Raw genomic sequence first — 20,207 nt, 5'->3', positions numbered from 1 at the left:
AGTTTTTTTCTACCCAGAGAGTGCTGCCTGAAAGGCTGTTTTAAAAAAACTTGTTCATTAATGGCCAGGCAGCATGTATTGCTTATTCCTAATTGCTCAGAGGGTAGTTTAGAGTCAACCACATTGCAGCAAGTCTGGAGTCACATATAGGCCAGAACAGGTAAGGATGGCAGTTTACATCCCCAAATGTCATTAGTGAAACAAATGGGATTTTTTTCCCCTGACAATGAATTCATGGTCATCACTAGATTCTTAATTCCAGATATTTTATTGAATTCAAACTCGCCCGATCTGCCATGGTGGGATTCAAACCCGAGTCCCCAGAATGTCATCTTGGTCTCTGGATTAACAGTCCAGCAATAATATCATCACCTTCCCCCATGGTAGATATCTGGAAAGCATTGCCTAAAAGAGTGGTAGGTATCCTGAATTCATTGGCTGAAAGAGTTGTAGCCACAGTAGCCCTCAAGATATTTAAGAAGTATTTGGACGAACACTTGAAACATCATAGCATACAAATCTAAAAGACGTGCTACAAATTGGGATTAGAATCTATGAATGTTAGGTGACTAATACAGACAGAATGGGCTGAAAGGCGTCTAACTGTGCAGTAAAGACACAGAGTAACCTCTGATAAAACAAGGTATAGAGTTGGATGTACACAGCAGGCCAAGCAGCATTAGAAGAGCAAGGGTCTAGGCCCGAAATGTCAGTCTTTTTTCTCCTCTGATGCTGCCTGGCCTGCTGTGTTCATCCAGGTCTACACCTTGTCATCTCAGATTCTCCACCATCTGCAGTTCTTACTATCGCTTAGAGTACCCTCTCCCTTCGTGGACAAGTGGACCGCCTATGTCAATGATTGGCTCTCTGATGAAGGGTCTAGGCCCGAAACGTCAGCTTTTGTGCTCCTGAGATGCTGCTTGGCCTGCTGTGTTCATCCAGCCTCACATTTTATTGTCTTGGAATCTCCAGCATCTGCAGTTCCCATTATCTCTCAATGATTGGCGTGATCTCCAACCAATGGTGACGTGGCGCCTTGCCCCGTTAACCAAAAAAAGTTAGATGATGTTTTGGGCCTCGAGTTGCGGGTTTCGGACTCCAAAAGTGGAAAGAAAAGCCGGAAATCAGGCGGAGATTTTAACCGGCATCGATTTTAACCTGCGGAGTATCCCACTTTCAAGAAAAGGACTTGGCTCGCAATGTCCGTTGGGCTTCAGCCGTTCCGACCAATCGGAAGCGGGCCCCGGGGTCACGTGGACTCGGTTTGAATGTGGCCCCGCCCCCAGTATCCGCTGGCGGTAGAAAACAAATAAACAACCGACTGATGAAGTGATAGATACTGTACCGGCAAGTTGTGAGTTTTTAACGATGTGTTTAACTCTTTGGGAAACTTTAGTGCGGCACAAAACAGTTGCCGGAATCACTTAAAAGTTGTGGCGATGTGGGGAAGTCACTGGACTCGAAATGTTATGATTGTTGATCCTCTCTGTCTCTCCGCAGTGTCTAGCTTGTGGGTGGGTTTCTTTCTTTTAGCGTGTGTTGTTTATTTTGAGATTCCCCAGTTCTTTGTTTTGTTTCGGCGGTTAATAGGGAGGGGAGGTTGACCTCCCCATTTGTTTGGGGGCGGAGGGTCAGGTTTCCTTCAGGGCCCTTTTCTTGACGGCCGCTTGTCTCGTTTGGAGGATGGTCTAGCAACCCAGAGGATCTGCAAACCGCCGCCCACCACCCCCCCCTCCCCCCACCAAAACACACACCCCTCCTGCCCTCGGGTTGAAGGATAATTTAATTCTGATGGTGTCTAAAATGGATGACCTAGCAGTCTCCGCTGGATTGGTGAAGAATTAAGAAAAACATCAAGAATTGGGCGAGTGCAACTATTATCCTGAATGCAGTATCTCCCCTTCCCAACCTTTTCCTGGGCATGTGTGAAGGGTGATGCCAGAAGACGGGGGGTCCGGGGTCATCAGCATTGATGCATGCTCTTTCTCACCAAGGGTCCCCTGCTGACTGCTCCTCTGCTGCCATCGCCCTGTTGCCGATGCTTCTCTAGCCAAAGTGCAGCAGTTGATGCTGCGTGCCCAAACACAGTGGAATGGTGAGGTGGGCAGTGGGCACAGCTTCCTCTCTTTGGCAAGGACTGCATGTTGACTGGGGAGGGCTGGTTGCCTGCCATGGTCTTGAAAGCTAGTGATAACAGCTTGATTGACATGGCAATAGACCTCACCTTGGGCCTGATCTTACCTCATCTGCATACTTTTCTGGGCAGAAAGGTTGGGCACTTCCTCAATACTAGATCACTTATGGCAACACCATCTTGGACTGACACTGTTGCTCCCATTGATTCAAAATCTTCATATGTGTATGTCTGTTACTTACAACATTTGCTTTCCTAACCAGGTCAATGCCTTGGAGGTTTGACTGCTATTGTGTGTTCCCAGTTTGAGTCTATTACAATCTTTCTGAGAAAGCATCTCCATTTTGGTTTGTCACAAGACCAGGGATTTCCAGGAATTAATGCGGGCATTTGACCCCTTCAGGGATTGAGTATTCCGCAACTCGTTTGTGTTGCCCCCTGGGAATCGCCAGTGAGGACTGAGTTCAGTATATAGCAATTAATTTTTGAGTCTGGTATCCTGCATACCAACGGGGTTAACAACTTGGCAACTTGTGAGAAGTGGGAAGGGTTGCTGCCCTTGTACATGTGGAAATTTTGCTGAAAAATCTGAGATTGGGACACTAGAGTAGTGAGAAGAGAGAATAACTGCTGAGTTTAACAATCCTCTGGAAGAAATCATAGTGGTCCTCGAGTTAACACATGCAAACACAGACTACTGCATGTGAAAATACATGATTGTAGCAACGTATGAATTCTAGGATGAAATTAGTTTTAAAAAAAAACGAAATATGGAAAATCCTGAATGGTCATCCTGTGTACAATTGACACCTCCTAGCCAGTGGAGCTGGTTTTGAATAATTAGCACCTTGCTGCTGAGTATGTTAGGTTCAGAGGATGCTGTTGTTTGACCTTTATTTGTATCTGGAGTTGGAAGATCATTTGAAGGCATCATTGTTTGTGCTTTGCAGTGCCAACTGTGAGTTACCCAAATCTCCAAAGTGTGTAAGAGCTTCGGGATTACTGCTGTCCAACACACCATGACCATAGTCAAAGGTCTAATATCTCGGTTCTTAGGTACTGTTTCCCTCAGTTGGTCAAAGTTTGAGCCTGCATATTGCAAGTAATTATGAATTTTGTTATCTGTGTCTGCCAAACTCGAGAGGGAGATCCCAATAAATGGAAAATGGTCCATGTTTTACCAGGATCTTGCCACTGATCTTGTTTAGTATTGGGATAGTGAGACATTTGTAAATCTACCTGAATGTACTAGATCCCATGTGTCTCCCAGATGTCGAGCAACAGAAACATCCTGGATTTGTATCTCTGCTCATCCTTTTCCAGCATCAATATTGTAGGCTTGAAATAGAGGCATCCTTTTCCCCATCACTCCAAAAAAGAAAGAAAACCTGTAAGATGGTGTACATGATCAATCAGAACCTGTGGATGAGGAGGGGTGAACTTTAACTTCAGGTCATTTTTAATTATTTAGCTCAATGTTTTACCCATTCTGCTGTGGCTCAGTATCTTCAAAATTCCCTGTTTACCTTAAAGTTTTGGCATCCACAATATTTCTTGTGATCTGAAATGGGAATTCTAGGACATTTATGTTAATAACTTTTCTACTGCAGCTGTTTCTGGTATTTTTTGTTATATTTTTGACCTCAGCAGTATTTCCCTTTTTATTGTGGTTTGCAGTGGACTATCTGCAAATTTTCTAGAATATGAAGGCTGAGTGCTATCAAGACACCATACAATTATCCAGGAGGTATAATGAAGCTCCTCTGAATTCTTGGCATTTAGTATTGGTGAAGCTTGTGAATTGTGACTGCAAACTTGAAAGTAGTAATTACTGTCCTACGCTGCATCCGCCCCAAAAGATTCTTTTTGAATTATGCTGCTAAGACAAGCTGCAACTTGGACTGTCGCTGAAAATGTTGGCATACACTATGTGTATTGTGATGTGAAAAAAGAATATCTGAGCGTTCTGTGTTTTCTTTGACCTAAGTTATCTTTTATGCATTGAAAACGTCTATGATTCAGAACCCATTGGCCCCTTAAACTTGTATTAAACATGTTATTGAAACTTTCCGTCCTTTCATGCTTCAGTCAAACATGTGTTCTTGAAGTGGTAATGAAAACTTAAGGTTTTAAAATTATCCATCCACTTAATTTTGTTAATCTGTCGTGATAGGTTTTCCTGCTAGATGCTTTGGAATTAAGGTGATTCAAATCCAGATAGCCCAAATCTCTAGTTGTGGTAATGTTGTTATCTGTTCCAGCTAGGTGAATAGGAAATCCAATAGAAGAATGCCCATGAAAAGAAGTTCTGGAGTGGTAACTGGATTAGCTATCTTGTGTGCACTTGTCATTGTCTGCACCAATCAATTGGAGTGGAGTTAGGCCACTAACTCCAAAATGCAAGTGTGACTAAACTTGTGTCAAATAGAAAAAAATTGAATTGATACATGAAGTGGAAAACTGGTATGAAGGAGAGAGAGTGTCCACCACAGAATTTTTCAGTAATTCTGAGACATTAGATCGTTTCTTGGAAAAAATTTGACAAGCAAGTATGCTGAATTTTTGAAAAGGATGAGAATAGCTACCTGACCTGATGCCAAAGCAGCTCAGCTGCTGTGTTTCAAAATGGCTTGAGTGGAGAACCTCTCCTGTCAAATCCTATCGGAAAGTGGAGTCACCCTGGCAAAGGCTAGCCACAGGGAGTTCATTGCAGGGCTTGGTTGCTGTACCAAATCAAGGCAAGATGTTTTCTTCTGTATGGTGAGGGTGTACCAGTTACGATAGATTGACTGCAAAATGGTCTCATCCACATCCTGAATGCATCAAGAGATTCTTCTTTAATGCAGATGAAACTGAACTATTTTATTGTCTTTTACCAAATCACACTCTAGATGTTTCCTCTTCAAATATTAATGGTGGAAAGTGAAGCCAAGAAATCTATCCTGCTGTGATCTGTGCTAAGATGGATGGCAACAAAAAAGTGCTGTGCTTTGATGCGAAAGTCTAAGACATCACATTGCTTTGTGAATATCAACTTATTACTGCACAGTATGAGTCTAACCAAACTGCCTGGATGATCTCCAGTATTTTTGAGGCATTGATCAGGAAGTAGAGAAAAATGTACAAATGGACAAAAAGAAAGATTACCTTTACATACAACTGCCTCATGCACTCTGACATCACTGGCCTCAAGTCAAACTGATGCTTTTGCCTTTCAACACCAGATGATAGCTCGGGTATGAATAGATTCCTAAAAATCAAGTATTGATGGCTGCTGATCTTGCATCTTTATTGATAGCTTCTGGAATATTTGCACTCCTGTTAGAGGCTACTTGCGTGAAAAGGCAACATTGCCAACTGCTCCAACCATGCTGAGTTCAAACAGGCTACAACTGTTCAAGATGCCAAGGAATGCAGCCGCAAGGGTGGGGCCAAATAATTTGATGAAGCCCTTTTATTTTCCTTCATACGTAGAAGGATGGCACGAAAATTCCAGCAGACGCACCAAATGGATGATACTGTATGTTGCACAAAGAATCTGACAGACAAGGTGGTGGTGGATGTCATGCATTCTTCAGCTGAGGAGCCAGATGACCCTGAAGGTCTGATGAATGCTCACCCATTGGTCTCCCTACCTGAAGTTGTAACGGCTGCAGAAATATATCAAGATTTCATATTGCAGCACAAAAACACAGACATGTTTAACTTCATTGACAACATGGTGGTTTGTATCACACTTGGCTGAAGACAGCACTTCACTTGGTTAAAGTTGCTGGGTTTTTCCAGAGGTAACTCTCAATGTCTTTTACTGTACAAAGTCAGACCATTGCAAGGTGTGACCAAATTGGAGAATAAAGACACTTTTCACCTATGTACAATGTGGCTGTTTTTCTTTTGTTTTGACAGAGCATATTTGTAGGCTAATCTGGTTACATGGGGCTTCCGCAGTAATCTCAAAGCTCCACTTAGCACAAACGTGTGGATACAAACCCTCAAATTAAATTTATCATGGCTTAATACTGAAAATATGGTTTGAAAATGAATGTGAAATTGCCATTCTTCGACTGTGAATTTAGATTTGACATTATGTAATACCTTGGAGGCAAAATTGCTCGTTGAATAATAGCTTTGAACTTGCAATGGCTTGAATTAGTTTGGGGAAATAGGTTTCCAAATAGAATGGAAAAATCTTCATGTCTTTATGTTTTTGCCGAATTTATTTTCAGATCTCTATTTTTAGGAAAAGAAATCCTATTAAAATAATGTTACGGTGACTAGGATGAATGGTTCAGACGTTATTTTTCATAAACTTTGGTTTAATTTGCATTGAGATTGGTCTAACAGATTTTGTCTTTTATCAGAAAAAAAATCTGTTGAGTTAACTGGAAACTTGCAATTTGAAGACAATGAATTTGACAACTGATGACGGTAATTGGAGCACTTGATGCATTTTTTCTATCTATGTTGGACCAGAACAATTTTGATTGCAGAAATCTCTTCAATTCTGAGCTGAGTCTCCAATCTCTTTAGTAGCTGTTACAAAAGAACATCTCTACCTCCATAATACCAACTCCATCTATGTCACATTTCATCTGGCAATGATGCATTCACCTGTACGTTTTCTCATTTTAATATTTCAACAAATCCAGCTTTCTTCTGTCTGACCTTCTTATTCTCTAGTACACAATAAAATTCAGCTCATAGAATAATGTAATTTCTGTTCTTATATTCTCCATTTTAAAGAGAAATTGGAAGTCATTTACTAAAAGGATGAAGCCACCGAATTAAGTTTTAAAACAAACATTTTATTATGTAAGCATCTAGTAAAGCAATCTATGAAATAAACAGTTTTGGCTAATAACTTATACTTTACATTGAAAAGCCCAATGAAAGATAAATACAAATGCTTTGGACTAAAATCTTTAACTGAACTTGTCTTTTTTTTGTGGGTGAAGAGTTGAAACTAAATAACAAAGAAAATCTTTGGCTACTTGTCAGGTATTAAAGCTTATCCACTTTCTTTGGACCAACTCCAAATATTTTCATGACTGTCTTGTAAAGTTTGGGACTTGGCAACTCTAGCCTGAGCTTTCCTTGCAGTTTCTGCACAATGGTTTAACAGAAAACTAGGAACTCCTCGTTTCTAATAGCTTTATTTTTGATCATTGGATATTCCATATCTCATAGCAAATCCTTTTCCTGGGCTTGAAAACTAGCTTATCTGTTTAAAGCTCTAACATCCAAGACCTTCAAACTTGTTGTTTGTTTTCACAACAATTGTTACAATAGCTTCTTCCTTTAGATCCAAGCTTAGCAAATCTACCAATCTGTCTACCTGCTGCAAGCTCTCATATATGTTCTCCATGGTGAGCATGAATGTTAATATTTTCTCTGCCTAAGGTAAATGCCTAGTTAAGACATTTCTTTTGCTGTCATGCTTAGTGAGTTGCAAGCTACACAAGGCTATGGCTGAACTGTCCCGTGTGCCCCTAAGGCAAGCACACATCAACAAATTAGAACAGAAGAACCACCTTAAAAACCCACTGCCCATCTCTGCAACGTGGCATGCTTGTGGTCTTTGCAGCACTGTGGCATACTTTTCACACTACCTTTAGCATCAGTCCAAAATCTGTTTTCTGGTATATCTTCCTGAAGCAGCTCTGCCTCCATATTTCCCTTTCTTCCTTTTTGGTACTTCTTAAATGGCACCACTTTATGTCCTTGTTTCATTTTTTTGTGTATCTTGCAGTTATTAGAAAAACATACCTTTTAGGTGCTTTTCGGTGTTATTTTGTATAACTTGAGGGTGAAGCAATACGAAGGCAGAGCTAATGTAATCTTATACATGTTTAATTTGCCTTAATCTTTACCATTTGTTATTTAAAAGTTTAATGTGCTCATGGTACTAATTAGTTATGGAATGACCCCATTATGTCTGTATATGATTTCACTAATCTTCGTTCTTCCTGATATGTAATTTGGTTCTATTTGTTCTTTGGGTCTTCTTTTTACCTTTATTCTGTTACTCAATCAAGCAGCACAGCTATTAAGTGTGGAGTTTTTGTAACTTTCAAAGTATGTACTAGGAATGTTGTTGTGTGTATTTTTACCATGTCAATTGCAGTGACCCCAGAAAATGACCTTTTTGTGAGAATGGGTAATAAATAAAAGTCTTGCTAGCAATACCCATTTTTCTTGTATTTCCTCCCCCCCCCCCCCCCCACTTTTATTTGTGGTTAGTCATTTGCTTTTATTGGAGCCTGCTGTGTACTACTGCCTGTGCAAGAATAGCAACAGCACTTTGCATTTTAAACCTTGGGCTGCAAGCTGCCTTGTGACATCTTGAGGACGTCATAAAGTATAAATGCAAGTTCATCTGCTTGTTGTGTTGAGTCTGAACCAATAATGTCTATGCATTTTTACATGAAATACCAAAATGCTTCACAGTGGATTATCTTTTGATTTGTAAATCTTGAAGTTTAGCATTTAAATTATGACTTATTTTTGTGCAGTAATTTGAAACAAAATTTAAAATATTTTCTTTTCCTGCTAGATGCTAACTTCATAACTGAAGAAACATTTGATTTTGGAATTGGTTTCCCAACTGAAAGGTAAAAGCTTACTGATTTGTTATATTGTGTATTGTTGTAGTGCTTGTCACTTTGGAAATGTACTTTTTGCCTGTTCGTGGTGAAGAAAGTTTTTTGGGAGCATGTTTTAATTATCAGCATTTGAAACAGCAGGTACCTTTTGTTTTAAAGTTTGTAATTGCACATCTTGTCTATAGCTTATACTTTTTCTGAAAGTGCCATGCATTGACCTGTGTTGTTAAGTGCAACTAAGCAGTGCCATAGAAAGCCTAGTTATGTTTTGTGTCCTCCTATCGTTCATTTCATGAATAATCAACTATTATTAATGTTTTGGGGTATCTTTTGCTATTACATACTTGAAACATTAATATCTTTCTGGTACTACAAGACTTACAGCACTGTAGTTCAACTTAGTTTACTTTTGGTTTATATGTCTGGTACTTAGTTTTTGTTTTGTATATTCAAACTTCTTTATATAATGTATTCAAGATTATAGAGTCATACAGCACAAAAACAGACCCTTCGGTTCAATTTGTCCATGCCAACCAAATTTCCCAAACTAAACTAGTGTCACTTGCCTGCGTTTGGCCCATATCCCTCTAAACTTTTCCTATGCATGTCGCTATCCAAATGACTCTTAAATGTTGTAATTGCATCTGCCACTTGCTCTGGCATTTCAGTTTACATTTGAACCACCCTCTGTGTGAAAATGTTGCCCCTCAGGTCCCTTTTAAATCTTTCTTCTTCCTAAAAATAAGCCTCCTAATTTTGAACTCCCCCCTGATCCTAAGGAAATGACCTTTATTATTCACCTTCTCTATGCCCCTCATGATTTCATAAACCTGTATATACATAGGGTATTTTTCTAATGGGTTTGGAGGATTTGTCAGTTATTGATCAAGTAAATTGCATGTAGTGCTTTGGTTCAATCCATAATTCAGTTCATTTTTTTTTGCTCATACAGCCAAGAATCATTGCTTGAAACTGACCCTGAAGAAGTTTTAATTGCTCCAATCAGGCATTCTGAGAGGTGTGTTGCTATGGGAATTGATGTGAACTGTAATAATGGAAATCAGCAGAAAACAAACGAAGCCGTGCTGAAGTGGAGTCCACTAAGTGCAGAAAAACTAGTAGAAATAGTAAAGGAAGCAAATCGTCTGGCAAATCAATTTGAAAAATGTGCTTTGAAGGAGAAGGAAAATGCAAAAATACAGGGAAGAGAGGACAGAAGTGGCAATGACCGATCAAAATTGGAAAAAGAAGCCAAAGCCAAAATCAGACTTCTACAAGATAACAGAACGTGTAAAAAAAGTCCTCGAAGTCCAAGGAGAGATACATTTTTTGTGTTGGATAGCCCAAATAAGGCTCTTCTTCCTTCTGTGAATCTTCAGGTTATAAATGAAAACAGCCCAGACACTAACACCAGACATGCACGTTCCATTGAACATGAAATCAGCAACTCGAGAATAGGTTTGACCAGTGAGTCTGAAAGAATAGCCACCAACAAACCAATGCAAACAAAGGAAGGTAACCTATCTACAGAAATCAAGCAAGCTGCTGTTAAGAAGGTGCTATATTTCACTTAGTTTTGAGCATATTAGATATACAGAAATACAGTTTTTCATTTAATGATAGAATTGCTAGCATAATAATTCTTTTATCAAAATCATACTCTGCTTTCCAGTAGAAAAATAGTTTTGCTTTGTTCATTTTTCCAAGCTACTACCAGCTAAAGGTTTACACTATTACCATTTTGTTTTCTTTTCATCTTTTTGTAGCAGTCAATGCTTTCCAAACCATCTAGTTTGAAACTTCCATCTGGTTTTAATAGGAAAGGAAATATGCATTCACTATCTCCATCCAAACCCTACCAATATCCTAAAAAGGATTCAGTGCATGCACCCTTGTCCTCTGCAGGGAATCTAAAGCAAACCAGAGGTAAGTGTCCTTAAAGATGTTATAGTGATTTACATTGCATGTACACAAAACATGATTAAACCTTTTGTTGCTCAGCTAAAATAGCTGATATTCATGGCAACATGGTTTTAAGCAGACCCAGAAAATGGTTAACAGTAGTCATTTTGGATTGATTCATTCATTCATTGCACATATCAGTCAGTTCCTTTTGTTGATTGGTTGCCTTGATTTTTATAGTAACTTATCTGTCGTGTGATAGCAAAAGACTTTAAAATTGAATTTAAATGCTTGCTGACTGATTTACACCTATGCAAATATAGGAGGGAAGGAAATATAAAATTTTTTGACTGTCGTAATAGGTGCATCATTAAACAATCCAGAAAATCGTTCTGGAAAGAGTACCATTTTGCACAGCAAACAAAGTAAAGAGAAAGCCCCAATGATATCAGAGACCAAAATGCATAGTTCATCGATCTCTTTTAAACACTCTGATACCAACATTAAGCTACTTCCAAGTGCTAACAAAGCTTCTAGCAAGGAGATTAGTCAAACACAACCACCAAGCAAGATTCCTCCTGGAAACAGATTGAGACCTGGATCTGTCTCATCTATTCGCACTGGGAATAAAAATGAAAGAGCCAGTTCAGCTGCCTTTAAAGGGAAAGGATCAGAAAGACAACTCAAAACCACAAGTAAGAAGAGTTTTTTTTGTGAGAAATTTCTGTTTTTTCCTGAAAAAAAATTGCAATTGTAAAACTGAAAGAGGTAGACCAGTCTAGCGATTTGGGGCATAAGAATTTCTTCCTCAGCAGTTTACCTGTTTATATTGGGATTTTTTCAATTTCTAGATTAACTTTCCAATAAAAATGATATATTAAAATTTAATGCTTAAAGTATGGAATGTCCTGTGGAGCGATAAACATTATGCTTTGTTTGAGAAGGGAGGAGAAAACACTTTCTTATCTTGATTATGCTTCTGCTGTTTTTGAGGCTGCAGTCATTTTACTCCGTCTTATGGTAGATTACTTTCCTGTTTCTTTTAGTTACTTCAACTAAGCATCTGAATTCCACTGTATCTGCTTCAGCCAGCCAAATTAAGTCTCAGCCTGATAAAGCCACTCCAAGTAATGTTGTAAAAAGGTAACGTTTCATCAGTAGGTTTAAATTGTTGAGTTTTATGGAACCGTGTATGAGAAGCAATTTGTTACTTGTATCACTTTAGAATCTCTTTTTTTTCTGTTTGCACACACAAACCAATTCAGTTAATGATATGAGTCTAGTTGAGTGTTGATGAAAAAGGCATAAACTTTTGCAGCTTTTTGTCTTGCACCCAGTAGGACACAAATGCAAAAATACCAAATTTCAAAGGGAGCAAACTAAACTGGATGAGAACTGGTGCTGAAGTGAATTCTGCTATGAAGAATATATCAGCGCATTTAACCCCAAACTTTAGTTTAAATTCCAACTAGGCAAGGCAACTCTAATCAAGGCTTTGTGACGAATGCAGTAGGGAATGTCCTGCCCAAACTTTTTTTTTGAAAGGAAGAGATGTAACGCATAGAAGCTAATGAGCAATTCTGTTTCCAAAAGATGAAGCCCTACTGGTAATGTTTGCTTCCACAGTGTGTAAGCATGAGGCTTAGTGTGAACCCAATAATATATTGGTAATTACTTTAATCCTAGAACACTCAGGATTTTTTAGTATTGCTGATCAGTCATGGAATTATAACTAATATTGGTCACCATGTTCTTAGCTTTGCAAACACTGGCTGATTAATGGGCCAGACTACCTGTTGTGAGCAACTAAAGACATACCTACACCATGCTGTTTGCTGAGGTGTTTTAAGACTGTTGTAAATATTTTCTAATCAACCTGTCCTGAGACATTGTTGCACACCTCTGGAGCAGGTGGGACTTGAACCTGGATCTCCTGGCCCAGAAGTAGGGCCATACCACTGCACCACAAGAGGCTCAGACATTAAGGCAATTGTAACGCTCAACCTAATGGTCTTCAACCCACACTCAATCTACTAATGAGTTCTCTATTACTGCAAGTCTACCTTGTGTCCTATTCCTGCATTCAGTCATTTTTTCAGTGGATTTCATGTTGCCTGCGTAATTCTTTTGGTATCATTTAATTGCAAACAAGTAGAATGTGCTCATTTAAGCAAAATGTGATTACAAAGTAGATAATGTCCTTTTTGAAGTACTGTAGATTCATAATTTTACATTTAAATAACTGACTAGATTTCTGGGGATTATTTTTTTCCAAAAAGAAAGGAAAGGGTGCAACTTTGGCGCTAGTTTTTGTTAAGGCACACAAAGCTTTAGGAAGCAAGGTTAAGTTTCAAGCAGTGAATTACTGATGTGCTTTCCTCCCAATTGCGTAAACATGAACAATGTTGATCAAGCTTTTTAAATAAATTACAAACATATGTATACATTTGCGATAGTACGTAAAAATATATCCCAAACACCTTCACTTGCTAATTTTTCGTTGTACATGCCATTTTCATTGTAGAAAACAAAAGTTTTAAATATAAGATAAGAAGGTGTAGAGCTAGATGAACGCAGCAGACCAGGCAACATCAGAGGAGCAGGAAAGCTGACGTTTCGGGCCCAGACCCTCCTTCATAAATGGTTCCAGGTCTGAAATGTCAGCTTTCCTGCTCCTCTGATGTCGCTTGGCCTGCTGCGTTCTTTCAGCTTTACACCTTGTTATCTCAGATTCTCTAGCATTTGCAGTTCCTACTATCTCTGAAACAGATTGTTTTAAATGTAATTTGAGAATGAACTATGTGAAGAATGTGTCATCAAAGGTATTAGTAGAAGTATGTATTTGATCCTGCAGCTTGAAATTTATTAAAAGGAGCAAGCTGTGTTAAAAGTACGATACCAAGAGTAATTATATTCTCGGTAGACCAGGGCTTCCTGTGAGTGATATTATTGTGCTCAACTTCACCAAATTGAGTTCCAAATTGCCCCAGTTTTAACCTGGCAATTAGTGCTGCTTACTAACTTTTTTTTGTATTTGGTACTTATTTTCTGGGTTAATATCTTATTTAGGTTTAGCATTACAGACTTATGTTGCTGATCTTGGTTTGAAGAGGACACAGTATATGGAGGTTAGTTTTTTTCAGAAGGAGGTAATATAGTAGTTGTCCTGGGCATGTGAATAATTGTAAATCTTTTATAACAAGTCAACCCAACTTTATTTTTAACATTTGATTCAGATGAGAACTAATACTTCAGGTTTAAATGAGGCCACTCTATATATTTAAAATAGTTAAAGTCACAGCTAACAAAAAGACGTGAAGTTCCAGCAGGAAATGAACTGAAGCAGGTATGGCAGCAGGCATGGTATTGGAGATGGAAATAAGTATTTTAGTGAAGCTACACACACGGTTAGAGGTGAAATACAGTTTGTGAATAGTATGGTTCTGCGTAAGACAGTGGCTAGTGAGAGAAGTGGAGTTGGTGGCTAGCAAACGGGTTTGTGGTCTTCAACCTGGCGTTGAGTGAAAGGAAATTTCTGCTTGGAGTATTTTGATGTTGGACAATCATCATGACAAATGAGACAATGGGCGTCAAGAAGTAGTGGGAAGATAGAGTTGAATATTATTGGGCATGTGGAAAATGGTGCTTTTTTTTGATGCCAATGTAGTTGAGAAATAGGAGGCCAGCAATCTTTCTGGAGATCAGAGACAATGACACAGGTGTGGACAGGGAAGCCAATGTAGGTGATTCTTTGGCTACAGTTGAATAGATTAAGAATGGATTTATACGAGCATTGTTTCACTTAGCTGAACAACCACTGGTGAGATGTCAGAAGAAGCTCTGGTTGCCTTGTCAAAGGCCACAAACTATTGGGAAGGAATGAGGGTTAGTATACCTTAGTTACAAAAGCATAACTCAAGTTTTTGACTTTCCACAGTTGTTAACTTGCAGACTGTCTGAAAATTAGGCATAGCTTTGCTTTTTAGGTTCATTTCCATTGAGAACGAGCATGCATGTTGGGAACTTTGTCATTCCACCTTGCTGGATAAATCTACACAGATTTCATTTTGATTTTGCTAAGTTTGTTAATCCAGATTTTACTGGATTTTTTCACAATACACTACTTAATTTTATTGCAAGTTTCATTGTTTAGTGCTTTGAAGTTTATGGCTTACTTGTTTGGATTACGATTAATTTTATTTTTCACGTAAAATTATACTTACCTCAAATTTGTCACTTGCTTAAATAATTCTACATAATTTTTGGAATCTTTTTCATGCCTTGATGGAGGGTCTTAATGTTTGTGATAACATACTGGTACAATTTATATATTAGCTATGCCTCAATGTTAGCAATACTCCGTAATACATTTGAGCACTTAATCTAAGCTGATTTTTTTTTCCAATGCTACACTGGTATAAATTTGAAATAGCTTAGTTTTTGAAGCTTGAAAGAATCAAATTAAGTAAAACAATTCTAAACAGCATGAATGCAAAGCGTGTTTTATCTGAAAGAGGTTGAGACTTCAAGTTAATTGCTATGTCTTAAACATTTCATTATGGATTTTTGTTTACATTTCGCTATGCAACGTGTAACCTAAGTGTGGCAGAATGACAGTTTGAAACTGGAAGTAATGTTCATTGCAAAATATATGTAGTTTACATTAGGACCCACCTTCAACTAGTGCAGAAGATGCGCTGCAGGCCTGTTCTCACATTTCACATAACAGCTTATTACATGTTTTAAATTATTTTGTATATTTCATTGTGTATAATTTCCAAATTAAGTCATCTTTGTTTTTCAGATGATGTTATGGCATTCAATGAGGACAGAATGTGAGGTTTTTTTTTCTTGCATTTCTAACTAACCTGTGTATTGAGAATTTATTAAAACTTTTACTGTGGAATGTTGTGGCCTTTCTCTGAAGGGAGGAGATTTGGATGCAGAAAGGACTGAAACCTGTCTATATAAACAATGAAATTTTAATGGTTTTAGAATTATTTCAAACTGTTTTCTTGGGGATTTTACTTATAAGTTATTCTTAAAACGGAAGCTATGTAACACTAAAAAAAGTGACATTGATTTTTGTTTAGCTATCTCATTTATGAGTCATAAACTATGAATTGTAAAAATATATCTTAAAACTCATTTTTTACCTTTTTATCTTGGCTGCGTCATTACCGGCACAAAATTAGTTTTGAGACTTTCAGAAATCCTAGTAAGTGTATTTGTAAAGTCTGAGATGTGGTGCACGAGTTTTCTAATCTTCATGTCCTTTTTATTTCACTTATCACATACTTCACTGGAGGAATTTCAAGAGATTAAAACTGGTTAAAACTGATCCATGAAGAAATGGTTTTGCAAAAGTCTGTTAAATGTACCTTTATGAACTGCCATTCATTAATATTGCCAGGTATGGTAAAATGAGCAAATTAGGGTAGGAAGTTCACAAATGTAACTCTATTTCAAGAAAGAAAGGAAAACTGGGAACATGGTATGTGAGTTGTTGGAAAATGAAAGTCTTAACTTCCATTAGAACAAGTCAGCATGCTCGAAAGGGAAATCCTGTTTGACAGATTTATTAGCTAGCGAGTTTTGAGAAGATTTGTAGCTCAGGTTGAGTTTCTGGATTTGAGTTTGCTTGCTGAGCTGGAAGGTTAGTTTTCAGACATTTCGTCACCATTCTAGGTAACATCAGTGAGCCTCCGATGAAGCGCTGGTGTCATGTCCCGCTTTCTATTTATCTGTTTAGGTTTCCTTGGAAACACAGGAAATGACATCACCAACCCAAGGAAACCTAACCAGATAAATGGAAAGCGGGACGTAACACCAGCGCTTCATCGGAGGCTCACTGATGTTACCTCGAATGGTGACGGAACGTCTGAAAACTAACCTTCCAGCTCAGCGAGCAAACTCACATCCAGAGATTTACTAGCTTTTTGAAGTTATAACCAATTGAATGGATGATGGACAGACTTCTATGTAGTATACCTGGATTTCTGAAAAGGTTTCAACAAGATGTCACAGAAAAGATTAATAGCAAGATAAGGGCTCACAGAACTGATATTAACGAGAATAGATGATTCTTTAATGGACCCAAAACAGGACGTTTTCATATAGTAGGCCATGACGTGAAATGCCACAAGTGTAACTGTTGGTGTCTCAGCTATTTACTGAGGAAGGACACAGGCTACAATTAGCTATAGACAAGTTAATCGGGTGGGCGGCCAGCTGGCAGATGAAGTCTGTTGTGGGATATGTGAAGTTACTGACTTGCCATGCAAGAATAACCAAGTCGAATATATTTTTTGAAAAATGTGAAAATTGAAAATGCTGATTTTCAGAGACTTGTGTACTTATACAGGAAAATAGGAGAGCAAGTGGTATGTTGGGCCTTTATTTGCAACGGGCTTGAAGTACAACAATAAGAGTCTTCCCACTCGTGAACTGGGCTTTGGAATACTCTGTACAGTGTTGTGCGCTCTTTCTCTCTAAATGAGGATTTTCATAAATCTTGCAAAGGAGGAGCTGGTATGGGAAAGCTTCACTAACTTGGCTACTGAGATGAGGACTTTGTCCTGTGACAAGATGATGAGAAAATTTAGTCTTATTTTCTCCAATTCAGAGGAGGGGGGAAAAAGTGATGATTTTATTGAATTTGACAGGCTGGATGCTGAGAGATTGTGTCCACTGTTCAGCAAATCTGAAACATGCACAGTCTCAGGAGAAGAGGTAGATTATTTAGGACTGAGATGAGAAAATAAAAACTTCACAGATTCACATCTCTTCAGTGTGTAATTCTCTAACACCAGAGGATTGTGCATTTCTATTATTGAATACATTTAAGGTTAGATTCTTTTGGTATCTCGGGGAACCCAAGAATACAGGAGAGCAGGTAAAGAACAGTTGAAATCCAATATAACCCATGATCCTATTGAATGATGGAACAGACTCACCAGGCCTTATGATTGATTCCTGCTCTCTTCGTTTGTGTTTGGATACATTGGTTTTAGTGCAGGAGTAGAAATTGAATTCAAATTTTGAAAGTTATGGGTTAGTACCAGGTAAAACAAAGCAAATGCAATTTAATGGTAATATACATTAACCTGGCCATTGACATTTTGTCAGGGAATGGAACTTGTTCCCTTCTCCTAGTTAAACCCACGTGGTTTACTTTTATTGTCCTCGCAGTGTGTTCAGGTTGTTTTATGGACATACACACTAAAATAAGCACCAAATACTTTGTATGATAGATTTGTTTTTGTAAGATTTGGTCTCTTAGATACAGTTCTATGAAGCTTTTTTTGTTTCTGTTTTGATATGATGGATCACATTGTACCTTATTGTGTAATAAATATAATTAATCTTTGTTTAAAATTACAGTAAATGTGTTTTGTAGCAAATAGTTGTGGCTGTTTCATTTTGTAACTTGTATTTAATAAGGTGAAAGTACCATGTATTTCCCAATGCAATAAACTAAATAAAATTACATCAAAGCAGCTGTTTGGCTACAGTTGTTGTGGGATATCAGCTTTTTATTTGCTTTGACTATCACTTTGCAATGGGAGTTACTATGAATATGAGGTAAACCCTTGTGATATTCCATCTAGATAGATGAATACTGACTCGCATACCAGTAGGCTGTACAAAATATGAACCTAAAAGGAAAGAGCTAACTGATGCTCTGGGCTAGCTTTCACCTAGACAGTGACATTCCCATTTCATAAATCAATTTTTTTTTGTTTTAAAAACAGTTATTAGAAAATAATTTGCTTTTGTCTAGTGTCTTTCTTGGCCTCAGAAGTTGTTTTTTTTTAATGCTTAAGATCTACAGAGAAAAGTGTGCACAGCAAGAAAAATAATGAGATAATTGGCTACAATAATTCATTCTGGGTCAGAATCACTTTGTCTAAGACAGCTACCTAGCTTCTTGCCTTTTTTTTTGGCCTGACCTCCAGTGCAGGATCCATCCCATCAGAATGCAGCTAACCACACGGAGCATCAGACTGTACTTTTGTAAGGTTCACCACTTTTTTTTACAGTAATATTTGTTGTATTCCACTAACGAAACCTCTATTGAGCAGGTAAGTTCATTAATTTAATGAGTGAAGAGGTAGTGTGAGAGTCAAGTGGTATGGTTTCTTGGAGATGTGTCACGAAGTGATTGGGAAGGTCTGGTGGTTTGGCGTGGAGCTAAGTTTTATAGTTACCAAAAAGTCAGAGCTGGTTTAAGTTCTTTTCTATGTAAATACACGGGGAAGTGACTGGAAAACCCAGTGTCCAACTCAAATCAGAATTGGAAACTTATGAGGATTCCAGGCACAGGGTAATTGGCCATTGGAAATTTTAAACTTCCTAGGCAATTCCCACTTTGTGGGTCAGGACAGTATGCATCTTTGAGTGCCTTTGATGTAGGGTGTAGATGCGGCGGAGGCGGAGGAATTGGGAATAGGGGATGGAATTTTTGCAGGAGGGTGGGTGGGAGGAGGTGTATTCTAGGTAGCTGTGGGAGTCGGTGGGCTTGAAATGGACATCAGTTGCAAGCTGGTTGCCTGAGATGGAGACTGAGAGGTCCAGGAAGGTGAGGGATGTGCTGGAGATGGCCCAGGTGAACTGAAGGTTGGGGTGAAAGGTGTTGGTGAAGTGGATGAACTGTTCGAGCTCCTCTGGGGAGCAAGAGGTGGCGCCGATACAGTCATCAATGTACCGGAGGAAGAGGTGGGGTTTGGGGCCTGTGTAGGTGCGGAAGAGGGACTGTTCCACGTAACCTACAAAGAGGCAGGCAAAGCTGGGGCCCATGCCGGTGCACATGGCCACCCGCTTAGTCTGTAGGAAGTGGGAGGAGTCAAAAGAGAAGTTGTTGAGTGTGAGGACGAGTTCAGCTAGGCGGATGAGAGTGTCGGTGGAGGGGGACTGGTCGGACCTACGGGACAGGAAGAAGCGGAGGGCCTTGAGGCCATCTCCATGCGGTGGACAGGAAGAAGCGGAGGGCCTTGAGGCCATCTCCATGTGGAAGCTACCTAGAATACACCTCCTCCCACCCACCCTCCTGCAAAAATTCCATCCCCTATTCCCAATTCCTCCGCCTCCGCCGCATCTGCTCCCACGATAAGACATTCCACTCCCATTCACTCCCGCACATCCCAGATGTCCAAGTTCTTTAAGGACCGCAACTTTCCGCCCACAGTGATCGAGAACGCCCTTGACCGCGTCTCCCGTATTTCCCGCAACACATCCCTCACACCCCGCCCCCACTACAACTGCCCTAAGAGGATCCCCCTCGTTCTCAGACACCACCCTACCAACCTCCAGATACAACGCATCATCCTCCGACACTTCCGCCATTTACAATCCGACCCCACCACCCAAGACATTTTTCCATCCCCACCCCTGTCTGCTTTCCGGAGAGACCACTCTCTCCGTGACTCCCTTGTTCGCTCCACACTGCCCTCCAACCCAACCACACCTGGCACCTTCCCCTGCAACCGCAGGAAATCCTACACTTGTCCCCACACCTCCTCCCTCACCCCTATCCCAGGCCCCATGATGACATTCCACATTAAGCAGAG

The 20,207-nt window shown here is 39.2% G+C and overlaps 1 protein-coding gene across 6 annotated transcripts; it reads left to right on the top strand.

Moving 5' to 3' along the window:
• Nucleotides 1-1,233: 1,233 nt before the first annotated feature.
• On the top strand, nucleotides 1,234-16,316 carry LOC125462975 (proline/serine-rich coiled-coil protein 1-like). Of its 6 annotated transcripts, none has more exons than XM_048553535.2 (9): nucleotides 1,234-1,354; nucleotides 6,496-6,562; nucleotides 8,688-8,745; nucleotides 9,689-10,292; nucleotides 10,503-10,662; nucleotides 11,001-11,333; nucleotides 11,685-11,781; nucleotides 13,708-13,766; nucleotides 15,443-16,316. In XM_048553535.2, exons 2-8 carry the CDS (start codon nucleotides 6,541-6,543, stop codon nucleotides 13,733-13,735), a joined length of 1,302 nt encoding a protein of 433 aa, XP_048409492.1. In that variant the 5' UTR covers nucleotides 1,234-1,354; nucleotides 6,496-6,540; the 3' UTR covers nucleotides 13,736-13,766; nucleotides 15,443-16,316. The 6 variants fall into 6 exon arrangements, with proteins under 6 accessions (XP_048409492.1, XP_059509389.1, XP_048409496.1 ...); XM_048553536.2 differs by lacking the exon at nucleotides 1,234-1,354 and adding an exon at nucleotides 1,380-1,514; XM_048553537.2 differs by lacking the exon at nucleotides 1,234-1,354 and adding an exon at nucleotides 1,764-2,095.
• The last annotated feature ends 3,891 nt before the right edge of the window (nucleotides 16,317-20,207 follow it).

This window comes from Stegostoma tigrinum, chromosome 21 (genome assembly GCF_030684315.1).
Source record: "Stegostoma tigrinum isolate sSteTig4 chromosome 21, sSteTig4.hap1, whole genome shotgun sequence".
NCBI lineage: Eukaryota > Metazoa > Chordata > Chondrichthyes > Orectolobiformes > Stegostomatidae > Stegostoma > Stegostoma tigrinum.
The sequence above is the reverse complement of the archived record's forward strand: the minus strand, read 5'-3'. Positions and strand labels throughout refer to the sequence as shown.

Bases quoted from the DNA above. Each gene is read 5' to 3' on its own strand.
- LOC125462975 (XM_048553535.2), top strand. From the start codon at position 6,541: ATGAATTTGACAACTGATGACG. The intron at 10,293-10,502 runs GTGCTATATTTC...ATCTTTTTGTAG, and splicing joins AGCAAGCTGCTGTTAAGAAG to CAGTCAATGCTTTCCAAACC. The intron at 10,663-11,000 runs GTAAGTGTCCTT...CTGTCGTAATAG, and splicing joins GAATCTAAAGCAAACCAGAG to GTGCATCATTAAACAATCCA.